This window comes from Mustelus asterias, chromosome 21 (genome assembly GCF_964213995.1).
Source record: "Mustelus asterias chromosome 21, sMusAst1.hap1.1, whole genome shotgun sequence".
Lineage (NCBI taxonomy): Eukaryota > Metazoa > Chordata > Chondrichthyes > Carcharhiniformes > Triakidae > Mustelus > Mustelus asterias.
In genome coordinates, this window is record NC_135821.1 from 46,698,950 (window position 1) to 46,712,348 (window position 13,399).

General features: G+C 44.2%; 1 protein-coding gene across 1 annotated transcript in view; it reads left to right on the top strand.

The window, feature by feature from the left end:
* The window catches only part of csmd2 (CUB and Sushi multiple domains 2), a 1,866,499-nt gene that overhangs the window by 1,707,993 nt on the left and 145,107 nt on the right, over positions 1-13,399 (top strand). The window contains exons 47-49 of the mRNA XM_078237109.1: positions 311-499; positions 2,567-2,713; positions 10,727-10,915. Of these exons, the coding sequence (XP_078093235.1) occupies positions 311-499; positions 2,567-2,713; positions 10,727-10,915 (525 nt within the window). The remainder of the gene's footprint in view (positions 1-310; positions 500-2,566; positions 2,714-10,726; positions 10,916-13,399) is intronic.

Here is a 13,399-nt window from a genome sequence, read left to right on the forward strand (position 1 = left end):
ACATAGTTTAGGGTTGAACTGCAGCTGAATGAATCCGTCTGCCCATCAAGTCATTGCCAGGATTTGCTCAATTTTAAATTTAGCTGGCATCCACTGATAGCTCCATGTACAAAAATGTTGCAGTCCTCTAATGATCTTCTGCCCCTCAAGGCAAGGGCACCAAACTCCAGCGAATGTTTGCTTCACTACACTCGTGTGAAAAAGACCACTGAGGACGTTTCTCAAATATTTTCCTTTTCACATCTGAGACCCAATGACGATGCGATGAGATAATGTCTTATTATTGATATTTTGGTCTTGTGACTTTCAGCGCACTGTCCAATGAATGAGATCCATACGGATTCCTCAGGAGTCATACTGAGCCAAGGCTTCCCAGGAAACTATCCACATTTTCAGACCTGCTCGTGGATTATTAAAGTGGACCCAGGTTTCAACATCACACTTCTAATCGAGTTCTTCCAGAGTGAAAGACAATTTGATGAACTGGAAATATTTGACGGTACTTAAAATTAGCGTTATTAAATATTAATGTTGACCTGTTCCAGATACATTATACATGTGCCATTTTTATAACAGGGACCTTTCAAACTGAAATGTAGTTGCGTGGATTTTGTTAACTCGCCAACATCGCTCAAATCCTGTGAACCCAAATGTTGAATGTTGCCACACCATCCAACATGTAGAAGACATTCCAGGACAGTTTGATCCTGGTCTTATCTAATTTCCATGTGCATTCGGAAGTGTGTGAGATCCTAGACATTATTTTCCATCCATTCTCCATTCCTGATCTGGAAGAGGCTAATTGCAACCCTTCCGCACAACTCAGCTTGATATCCGTAAACTCAAGATGGACTAGATATCAATCCTGGCATATCCCGGTCATTGTGACTCCTCGACTCCCTGCAGTGAATTTATTCACAGCCCACTAGGAGAATTTGATTCGCTTTCAATGCTATATTGCATTGACAAAGTGTGTCCAAGTACTAGAAAAGTATTTAATACCCCAGTTATTGCATTCCCTTCTGTTGGTGTTGTTTGAGTTGAGCTGATTCAGTACATTCCTGTCCTAGGGCATCCACCCTCTGTCCACCCAGGCAGCGAGAATGAAAGATTTTGGCTTAGATTCTCCAACCTCGTGCACAGCTGGGATTCTCCTGTCCCGCTGCGGTGAATGGAGTTTTGGCTGAGCGCTAAATTCTCTGTTCTCACTATTGGTGGGGCATATGAGAGCAGAAAATTCAAGCCATTGAGTTAAAGGTTATTATTTGCTTGCAATTGAGAGTGCTACTGACACAATTGAAGTCATCATACAAGTGATAATTTGAGCAGTGGATTATACTCAGTCAATTATCTGCTGACCCAGATGTAGTACTGACCATGAACTGGGATCTGAGTTTGAATCTAGATCTGATTTGTCTTAATTCCATAGAATCCCTACAGTACAGAAGGAGGCCATTCAGCCCTTCGAGTCTGTACCGACCACAATCCTACCCAGGCCCTATTCCCGTAACCCACATTTACCCTGCTAATCCCTCTGACACAAGGGTCAATTTAGCATGGCCAATCAACCTAACCCGCACATCTTTGGACTGTGGGAGGAAACCGGAGCACCCGGAGGAAACCCACACAGACACATGGAGAACGTGCAAACTCCACACGGACAGTGACCCGAGGCTGGAATTGAACCTGGGTCCCTGGCGCTGTGAAGCAGCAGTGCTAACCACTGTGCCGCCCCATTGTAACGGATCTCAACATAGTTTGCTAATCTTTGACCGCAAGGGTAGGGATATCACAAACACCATTGTTAATATGAAAGCAAGGTTAAAAAAAAATGATTCAACTTGATATCATCATGGAGCGCGAACAACAGGGACTCACATTTCTCTGGGGCTCCTTAAGACCAGATTGCAGTAGTGAGGATTAAATAACCAACATGGAAGGGATAGAAGTACACCAGCTGCTCACGTTTGAACCTTTCTAATTCACTCTGTGAGCTTGACAGTTACATTTTGCAGACATCACTCAGGAGTGCTTTCTGCGTGGTCAGCATCGACCCTCCCGCCCCACTAATCGCTTAATGTGCTGGTTTTCCGCAGTTAAGGTGGTGGATGATGAAAGGTTATGACATATTTCAATAACCACCGAAGGTTTGGATGGTGTACACACTCAGCGACCGTCCTTTGATCAAGGCTACAGTTGCGTCTTGGTGTTTTTAATTTAAGGGGCAGAATCTGTTCGCACCAAAGGGGTCCTTGTTCAAATTGTTGAAAGTTGCAGTTGGGTTATTCCTTGAACAGCACATCACTCTGAAATAAGACACTTAGAACAAGCAAAATAAAATGTATTGACTTGATTTTTCTATGTAACTACTTTGAGACCTCTGTTTAAGACCTCACACTTACAGTCCTGTGTTGTATCCTCAGTTGCCATGGTACCGTACAAAATTAAGCGACTATTTAAACACAAATGGATCATTATTACGTTAAAATCATTATATTAATTATATTGAAAGCCAGGTGCTGTACGCACATTTAACCCAAGTGCTTGCTGATGTTGTTATCCACAGGCTCCTCAAGTCAAAACCCCCTGCTGATCTCTCTCAGCGGCAACTACACGTCTCCAATAACAGTTGTCAGTTCAGGCAATAAGGTTTACCTGCGCTGGTCATCTGACCATGCCACCAGTCGGAAAGGCTTTAAGATCCACTATTCAGGTTAGTAAATACATGGGAAAGTGCTCCAGTAGCCTTGCTGTGGACTCGAATGTCTCCCTTGGATTTTGTGTGCGCCATGAGCTGGAATGGAGGGATTCGGTGAAACAAGTATTTTGCAGCTGATGATCGCCATCTGTTTCTCTCTGCATGTGCTCTGACATCCTCCTGCTGAAATGCCAATTTGTCATCCTCATTTACGGTCATAATTGTGGTTTCCACCACACTTCTGGTGAAGACCTGGTAACGCAGTGGCCAGTGGGTGGCACGGTGGCACAGCGGTTAGCACTGCTGCCTCACAGCGCCAGGGACCCAAGTTCAATTCCGGCCTCGGGTCATAGTCTGTGTGGAGTTTGCACGTTCTCCCTGTGTCCACGTGGGTTTCCTCTGGGTGCTCCGGTTTCCTCCCACATAGCAAAGATGTGTGGGTTAGGTTGATTGGCCATGCCGAATTGCCCCTTAGTGTCAGGAGGATTAGAGGGATAAATACGTTAGGTTACAGGGATAGTGCCTGGGTGGGATTGTCGGTGTAGGCTCGATGAGCCAAGCGGCCTCCTTCTGCACTGTAAGGATTCTATGAAAAGTTCCTTGGAATTTAACTCCATGTTGTTCCAAAATGCTTTGTTTTAATTACTTTCTGAGCTGCAGTCAGACTGGTCATGCAAGACTCAATTTTCTACACAAGACGCCCCAAATGACAAATCTGACGAATGGCCATTTCATCTGTTTTTGGTGATGGTGGTTTGACGATAAAGAATGGGAGGGAGCACTTCCTGCCCCTCTTTCCTTAATGCCATGCTGTTAATCGACATCCATCCGAAAAGAAAAAAAAGCTTCAGTTGGCATTTCATCTAAAAAATGGCATTTCCATCAATGCAGCACTCTCCTAGTCCTGTATTGAACCGCCAACCTAATGAATGTCAAGTCGTGGAGTAAGGCTTAAATCTACAGCCGACTGACTCAGAAGTAATGGCTTACAACATAATCTGAGCATCTCAGACATCTACGTATAAATTCATGTTGCTGGAAGGAAAATCTCTCACTGTCAAATGAGACACTTTTAGATCACTCTATCCCCATTTTTATCCAGTTTTCAGCTGAGAAAGTTGACTCAATCTGATGAGAAATTAGTACTATCATGGGATTGAGGGTGATTTAGCAGTTTGGATCAGGACTTGGCTCACTGTAAGAAGACAGAGGGTGGTGGTTGATGGGAAATGTTCATCCTGGAGTTCAGTTACTAGTGGTGTACCACAAGGATCTGTTTTGGGGCCACTGCTGTTTGTCATTTTTATAAATGACCTGGATGAGGGCGTAGAAGGATGGGTTAGTAAATTTGCGGATGACACTAAAGTCGGTGGAGTTGTGGACAGTGCAGAAGGTTGTTGCAGGTTACAGAGGGACATAGATAAGTTGCAGAGCTGGGCTGAGAGGTGGCAAATGGAGTTTAATGCGGAAAAGTGTGAGGTGATTCACTTTGGAAGGAGTAACAGGAATACAGAGTACGGGGCTAAGGGTAACATACTTGGTAGTGTGGATGAGCAGAGAGATCTCGGTGACCATGTGCATAGATCCCTGAAAGTTGGCACCGAGGTTGATAGGGTTATTAAGAAGGCGTATGGTGTGTTAGCTTTTATTGGTAGAGGGATTGAGTTTCGGAGCCATGAGGTCATGTTGCAGCTGTACAAAACTCTGGTGCGGCTGCACTTGGGAGTATTGTGTACAGTTCTGGTCGCCGCATTATAGGAAGGATGTGGAAGCATTGGAAAGGATGCAGAGGAGATTTACCAGGATGTTGCCGGGTATGGTGGGAAGGTCTTATGAGGAAAGGCTGAGGGACTTGAGGCTGTTTTCGTTAGAGAGAAGAAGGTTAAGAGGTGACTTAATAGAGGCATACAAGATGATCAGAGGATTAGTGAGACAGTGAGAGCCTTTTTCCTCGGATGGTGATGGCTCGCACGAGGGGACATAGCTTTAAATTGAGGGGTGATAGATATAGGTCAGATGTCAGAGGTAGGTTCTTTATTCAGAGAGTAGTAAGGGCGTGGAATGCCCTCCCTGCAACAGTAGTGGACTCGCCAACATTAAGGGCATTTAAATGGTCATTGGATAAACATATGGATGATATTGGAATAGTGGAGGTTAGATGGGCTTTAGATTGGTTTCACAGGCCGGCGCAACATCGAGGGCCGAAGGGCCTGTACTGCGCTGTAATGTTCTATGTTCTATCAGACCCCATCAATGGAAGGAAAAGGCAACATGGGCATTTTTGCTGTCTTGTAGTTGTCGGAACAGAGAAGAGGGAGTTTTTCTCTGAACCTAATTAATTGCATCCATTCGAAGTCTTTTTTTTAATTGAAACAGAGTGCCAGAAAGATTTTTTTAAAAATGGAATCCCTCAGCATTGGGATCTTTTACCTTGATTGGCATAAAGTATTTCTGCCATGCAACAAAAAAAAGATAAGTTTATTTATTAGTGTCACAAGTAGGCTTACATTAACACCGCAATTAAGTTATTGTGAAAATCCCCTCGTCGCCACACTCTAGCGCCTGTTCGGGTACACTTCAGATTTAAAATATACATAACATATTGAGTAGTTTCTACTTTAATTTATCTTAATTGCAAAAATGGCCATTTCAATGGCTTGCTTACAGACAGTCTGAGCTTGGCTTATAAATGAACAACTTAACCTTCCCCACTTGTCTTAACATTTATGAGGTCACAACTGTCCTGGAGTGAGCACCTGAGTACGGTATACATTCAATCACTATCCCAAGTCCTGTAGTCTGAGGGGGGGGCAGATGTGAATAAATGAATCCATCTTTCCACGTCCCCCTCTTCCCCCCCCCCCGCCCCCACGTGAAATTGCTGCTGTCTTATCCCTGTTTCAGGTATCAATGTAATTATTCTGCGCTGGTATCTAAAGCTGACATACGCACGAAGGCGAAGTCATTAATCTAGTATGTTGGTGTAAGTGTAGGAAGAGGCTCAAAGAGTGTCTACTCCTGGTCGATAGCAATTCCACATTACAATGTCACAGCTACTATTAGCAAGTTCCTTAAACACAATGTGAGGCTTGAGTCCAGTGCTGGAACAATGTCTGATGTTCACTGATGCTTGAGGCTACAAAAGCTAAACAGAACCTGAGGAGCAGCATCAAAGGCTTGTGTGTATCAGACTCCATTTCAGAAACACTGCATTGAAGGAGAATAGAGATGTATTCAGTCAATCAAAATAACAGCTTGCATTTATGTTTTGCCTTTCATTTAGAAAATATCCCAAGGTGCTTCACGGAAGTGGGACAGATTACGAGCCCTCGTGTAAAGGCTAGGCAAAATAACTGACAGCGTAGTTGGGAAGATATGCTTGAAGAAGCGTTTTGAAATGAGACATCATGTGACAAGACAGAGGAGGGTGGGGAGAAATTTTCAAAGAGTAAAGCTGAAACAGATTAAAGTCCTGACACCAACAATGGAGCAGGGAGAATGGTAAAAGGTTCGGTGTAGTGGCGTAATTGAGAAGAGTGCCAGCAGCAACAGAGCCTACCTGGAGTTGTTGTGTGAGAGACTTATAGATTTTCAGTCAGCCAGTGTAGGAGGATCATTGACTCAGGGCAGGTGCCTTACGGTCAAGATCCAACATATTGGATGTTTACCCAACATTCTCGCTAAGATACAGGACACTGAAGTCAAGGTATTGACTTGATCTGCATCAGGAGGAGAGTGAGAGGAAAGCCAGGTTATAAAGCAATGTAATAGTGGCCCTTCACTGTCGACTTGGAGGATATTGCAATTGCAGAGATGAAGAAATAGCTAATCTCAGCGTAGGACTAACAGCAGATTAAGAATCTACTGTTGAACTCTCAAAGACAATGTTGTATCTGAACATCAACTTGAGAACCAATTGTATGAGGGAGTTCAGGTAACTTTTTAAAGCACAAAAACATTTTTTGAAGTATTTTCTTCTGATGTAAATTAGAAATCCATCGGATTTCGTCACTTGACCCTTGTTTAGCTTGCCCGCAGTGTTGTACGGCTGCATGGAGCACGTTGGCTCCAAATTGACTTTGCTTCGACAGTCCCTTCCTTTCCCTCCCCATACTATTCAGCCCGATGATTCAAACTCCAAAATTTTTTTTTGTGTGTCTGCTTTCCCGCTCCTTTACTTATTGGCTGCATGTTGAAATGCTACATGAAAGAGGGTAAGAGGGCTTGGCTCACAGTTTTCCTGGTTTCCCACCCAGCAGAAATTCCATTCATTTCAAATGCGTTCCTGGATTTCTGCGTTGCTGAGTCCAGAGTACTGTCCAAGTGTACCTTTCTGCTGTAAGCCTGAGCTTATTTGAATGGGAAAACTGTGCGGGGAAAATATCTGTGAACCCAGTTTTGCCATATGATTAGCCACAAATCAGAAAATGGAGAGAGTAAAGTGGGTGGCATGGTGGTTAGCACTGCTGCCTCACAGCTCCAGGGACCACTGGTTTGATTCCTGGCTTGGGTTACTGTCTATGTGGAGTTTGCACGTTCTCCCCGTGTCTGCATGGGTTTCCTCTGAGTGCTCCGGTTTCCTCCCACAGCCTGAAAGACGTGCTGGTTGGGTGCATTGACCCAAACAGGCGCCGGAGTGTGGCGACTAGGGGAATTTCACAGTAACTTCATTGCAGTGTTAATGTAAGCCTCACTTGTGACTAATAAATAAACTTTTACATTACTTTAAAGAGCTCTTAAAGGGTGTCTGATTACTGTTAAAGGGGGTTGGTTGTAAGTTTTCTATTACAAGGGGGTGAATAGATGTGCATTGACAGTGGGGCTAAGGATTCCAACTTTGAGCAATAACTTTTGGTGTTGTTGATGCCAGCAATGCGACAAATATAGTCTTGTTTCATGTTGAAGCTTGACTACTTCTCAAATCCCAGATACAAGCTTAGAGGTCTCAGGTGAATGTTTTCATCTGGGTTTGCCATACCCAGAATTTTAAATAGTGCAGTGGAATATGTAAACGTGCTGGTTAGGTACATTGGCCATGCTAAATTCTCCCTCAGTGTACCCGAACAGGCCCCAGAGTGTGGCGACTAGGGGGTCTTCACAGTAACTTCATTGCAGTGCTAATGTAAGCCTACTTGTGACACTAACAAATCCACTTAAACTTCAGTCGTTGGGGTGTAAGCCACCTCCTGAGCTGTCTGTGCACTTGAAGATTGATGCACCATCAATCAAGCAAAGACTCGTTTGTATGCAAGAACAAATAGGCTTTTATTAGCAAAAGACGTGGAGCACACCCATGCCGATGAACTGGTCCAGACTGAGGCAGGTGGGTGGGGATCAGTCGCCTTTATACCTGGACCGGGGGGGGGGGGAGCGGGGAGGAGTCTCGGGTAGGGCCGGCAGGGATGTGTCCAGGCATGTCACATATACAGGTAATAAGCTAACAGTGGTTTACCACAAAGATCAAAGGCTGTCAAGAATTGGTCTCACTCATGTAGTGTTCTGAGAGTAGTTGAAGGCTTCACAGCACAGAGAAAGGTCTGTTGACTTCATGTCGACTCCAAGACTCCAGTTTAGCTTGTCCCCCACCACATCCTTTTCCATGGCCCTGCATTGCTTTTTTATTTCAGGTACATATCCAGTTTCCTGTTGATAGCCACGATTGAACCTTCCTTCTCCTTATCAAGCAGTGCATTCCAGATCCTAACCACTCCTGCAATCTTTACCTCGCACTGTCTTTGGATCTGTTGCCAATCACCTTAGATCTATGTCCTCTGGTTCTTGACGCTTCTACCATTGGGATTACCCACCCTACCCAGTTTATCCTGCAGCAGTAATTGCCCACAATGCCAGGAATTTCATCAGAGAATGCTGATGTCTTGAGCAATAAAGCAGCCATCCGGTGGGGGGGGGGGGGGGGGGGGGGGGGGGTGTGCAAAAATCCATAAAAGATGTTCAAAACAAAGTAGGAAAAATACTCACTGCAAAATTATTACTCTTCAATATTCAACAGCAGCCAACATCTGTTCAGTGGAAATGTCGGCATTGGACTGGGGTGGGCACAGTAGGAAGTCTCACAACACCAGGTTAAAGTCCAACAGGTCTATTTGGAATCACGAGCTTTTGGAGCGCTGCTCCTTCATCAGGTGACTCACCTGATGAAGGAGCAGTGCTCCGAAAGCTCGTGATTCCAAATAAACCTGTTGGACTTTAACTTGGTGTTGTGAGACTTCTTACTATGAATATCCATTGAGAATCACTCAAAATGGACTTCATGTCATGCACCTATCAGTGAGCAACTTCATAGGATTGGAACCTTATGCCTGAGATCAATGTGGGGCCTGATTTGCATAATTTTAATTCTAACGTTAGTTTCCTTGCCAATAATAATCTTTCCAGTTCTCACGATCACTTGCCAGGTGATCAACTGTCCATTAAAATCCAGAAAATGATTGGCAGGATGGTCATGACGTGAGAATGAGGATCAGATCCTAGGATCAGATCACGTCCTCTGCCAGCTGTGAAACTAATGGGAATTTCGCAAAATCATCCCTTGTTTAAACAAAAGAGCTCAGATTGACAGTCCATCTGAGGCTGAGAATAACCGACTGAATATCTTTCACCACCTCCTTGAAACGCTGACATGTGATATTCTCAGCGTTTGAAAATGCACAGTTCAGAGCAGCTTCAATAGTACATATGGGTGGCACAGTGGTTAGCACTGCTGCCTCACAGCTCCAGGGACCTGGGTTCGATTCCCGGTTTGGGTGACTGTGTGGAGTTTGCACACTCTCCCCGTGTCTGCGTAGCTTTCCTCCGGGTACTCCGGTTTCCTCCCGCACTCCAAAGATGTGCGGGTTAGGTTGATTGGCCATGCTTAATTGCCCCTTAGTGTCCCGGGATGTGTAGGTTAGAGGGATTAGCGGGGTAAATATGTGCGGTGGCGGGGATAGGGCCTGGGTGGAATTGTTGCCAGTGCAGACTCGATGGGCCGAATGACCTCCTTCTGCACTGTAGGGTTTCTATGATTGCTATGATTTCTATGATATGTGAGGTTGCATGTGTTCATTTGATGTCCTTACTCCACCTGGATTAGAACCATGTTCAAAAATCTCTTCCTCAACTAACTCTATTAAAATAAAAATGGATTCACAGGTCATGTGTCATGTCACTGTTTGTGGGATCTTGGTTGTGTGCAAAATGGCCGCCACGTTTGTTTGAGAAACAATAGCCACCCCATTTAAAGTGATTCATTGGAATTGAAGTGCTGTTTAGACATTTACCAAGTGATAAGGTGCTGCATAAACGCCGGGCTAAACAAAAATCAACAGCCAGCAGAGAGAAAAAAATGTGACTCCATTCAATAGTTTTAAAATGAGTAGTGATGATGATCTTCAATTTTAAACCAGCCGTGGTGCATTGTATTGTGAATGTATACACTGCCGCTATTGTAATTGAATTTTTAATTGGATAAGAATCTATTTCCATTTCAACTTGATTCCTTTCTCTGGGACACAAAACGCTTCTGCCTGATTTACCTTTTCGACTGTGCTGATTGAATGTAATTATCTCAGAATTCTCAGTTTGATTTAATTGCATTATTGTCGTTCAGTGGATGCTGATTATTGCCCCCCAAAAAAAGCGCTCAGATACAAAAACGGTGACTGATTTATTGATTTCTGAAAGCGGCTGAAAATTGATGAGCAAGTTGTCAGCTACTGCAACTCCATCTGAAAAGGGGCAGTGTTACCATGGTGAGTAATATGGCATGATGTTGCCATGGTGAAGTATTTGGTGCAATACATAATCATTTTGCTGATGGGATCTGGGCGCTAGAGGCTATTTTTGAATCCTTGTTTTAGTTGGAAAATAATAAAACGGAGTCATCTGTGGGCATCTGATTCATTATTTAATTTCTCTCCCCGATTGTTTGCAAAAAATACTCTCAAACGTGCCATCACTGCCCCTTTCAGGGTCAATGTTCTGAGTCATTCAGTTGAGTTGTAAACTGTGACCTCTCTTTGTTTCCAGCCCCTTACTGTAGTCCACCAAGCCCTCCTAGGCATGGCACAGTTCACACTCAAACTGGAGGGTTACCCGGTAGCACAGTGCGATTCAGCTGCGATCCAGGCTATCGGCTAATTGGGCAGGGCTTTGCGACATGTTCTCGGTCCCCTCAAGGCTGGTACGACTGGAACACCATTCCTCCTCTTTGTCAAGGTAAGGAAATGATCCCACTCACCCCATGAGAGCCCTACATCTGTCATGTCCAGGTATCTCAATCTTCACTTAGGGAAATCGATGGAGAAAGGGAAATTGAAAGAAAAGACAGGAAAATCTATCTTGATCTGATCCTAGTTCTTACAGGGATTTCAATCCACAGCCAGAGAAGAATATATTAGAGAGTCCTTCAAATGACTTTTGACAGTTTGTTATCTGTATTCAATGAAAATGGTGGGCCACAAAAAGACAGTGGCCTTGTGTTTCTGTTAGGAACCCAGTCAGCAAATCCTGAATGCATTGAAGACGACACCAATCTGGCTGAGGTGAAGTTTCCAGGCAAACTCATTAAGATATGTCCAAATGTAAAATCTCCTACTAATCTGTACAGTTAAGCAACATGCTCAAATATAGCTGTGACTGGGATAAGACCAGAGGGTTCGATAACACTGAGGGTAAGGAAAAGGAATTCTCCTTCCGAGTGTGGTTGGGGACCACAAGGTTAGCAGCATTTGCCCTGCAAACCTTTCAGAACTTTGCACAGATCTGATTTATATGACTCTGAACAGTTGGCTTATTTAATGATCATGGGTTTGTTTCTGCTGCAATTAGTTTAAAAACCCTGAGGCAAAGGTTGGTCAGTTACAACAATTGACTGCTGGTCAGGTGATGAACCACTGGAATCATGTGACCATGGGTGCTTGTCTCCTTGACATCCCGGACACATTGGGTGGAATTGTCCCGTCCCGCCCGCCACGGGAATCGTAGCAGGCGAGACACGGACCATGCAAAAGTTCGTTGACCTTGAGCAGGACCTTCCGGCCCTAGGGTGAGAATGGGCGGAAAATCCTGCCCATTGTGATGAGCCCCCTCCGAGTAAAGACAAATGGTGGAAATTTGCATTTTGACCTGAGGTATGGCATTGAATTCTTCAGGCAAACTAACATAAAAACAATAGATTACTTGGGCATAAAGTTTGCTCACTTATGCTTAAAATTCCATGATCTTTTGCTTTATTGATTTGATTTCACGCAGATTAAACTGTTACTTGAGTGGGAATGATGTAGAAACTCCAATCGAATAGTATAGAAATATCCACAATATCCATGTTAAAAATAACTTTACAGCAAGATTGTTTACAGACAATGCAGTTGTGTGGCCCCTTTAAGGGGTAGTTGTTTGTGGGTTACATGACCATGCATATACAAACAAGCTCAGTACAGATACAAGTCTAGTCGCTCCGACGGGCAGCACAGTGATTAGCACTGATGCCTCATAGCGCCAGGGTCCCGGGTTCGATTCTGGCCTTGGGTAACCGTCTGTGTGGAGTTTGTAAGTTCTTCCCATGTCTGTTTGGGCTTCCTCTGGGTGCTCTGGCTTCCTCCCGCACCCCAAAGATGTGCAGGCTAGGTCGATTGGCCATGCTAAATTGCCCCTTAGTGTCAGGGTGATTAGCAGGATAAACATGTGGGGTTATGGGAATATGGCCTGGGTGGGATTGTTGTCGGTGCAGGCTCGATGGGCTGAATGGCCTCCTTCAGTATTGTAGGGATTCTATGACTCCTGGGATCACACTGAAAGTGCCCTCTCATCACGACCTGTGTCTAACATTCAATACCGGGTTTTAGGGCATAGGTCCTGGGAGGAGGGAACCTTCAGTGTGAACACGGGAGTTAGTGGGAATAGACCTGTATCTGTACTGAGCTAGTTTGTATCTCGTTTAAATATCCTTCAAGAAATCATCATTGTGATTCAAAGCTTCCTCGTCTTGATGCTTCACGCTACAATAGAGAGCTTCTCAATTTTGATGTTTAATTTTCATATTACCCATTCTTTAATATTTCGCACATGAGGGTTTGTGGTCCAATGCAAATACAAATTGAAGTGATTCAAACCAATGTTTCTTTTTATTTGTTTGTTCTCTTTATGACTGTATTTTCTTCCCTAATACTATCTGTGCTCTCAGGGTTTTAGTCCCCTACATGGTAACTGCTGTTGACAGCCACAAACATTTTCAAGCACCAGTTAGAGTTGATGGTTCATCACACAAGGTTGCTTTTCTTTCTCAGAGCACCTAGTCTTAATCCTGTATCTCCTTCTGTTCATATAAACAAAATTGAGACCTTAATTTGTAGAGAATGGTGAATGGATAATGGGGGCGATCTTACCATTGCACCCCGCTGGCCAATGGGTGGGGTGAGCCAGTAAGATCACACGTGCTGAGAAATCCTGTTTGCACCCGATTTCTCACCTCTCATGATTTTACTGGCACTGAATATCCGGTGCGGCCGTGAGGCTGAATATGTTTTAAAAATGTATTTTAATGTTCATTTAAATGTAATTCACGAGCTCAGAGCAGAATCATCCGGGCTCATTTGCCTCTGTGGCCTTGTTGGAGAAGTTTCTCTCTGGCGAGGATCACGTCCAGTCCCCCATTAACAGGGACCAGCTGTGATGGCTTTGCTGGTAGAACTGGAGGCCATT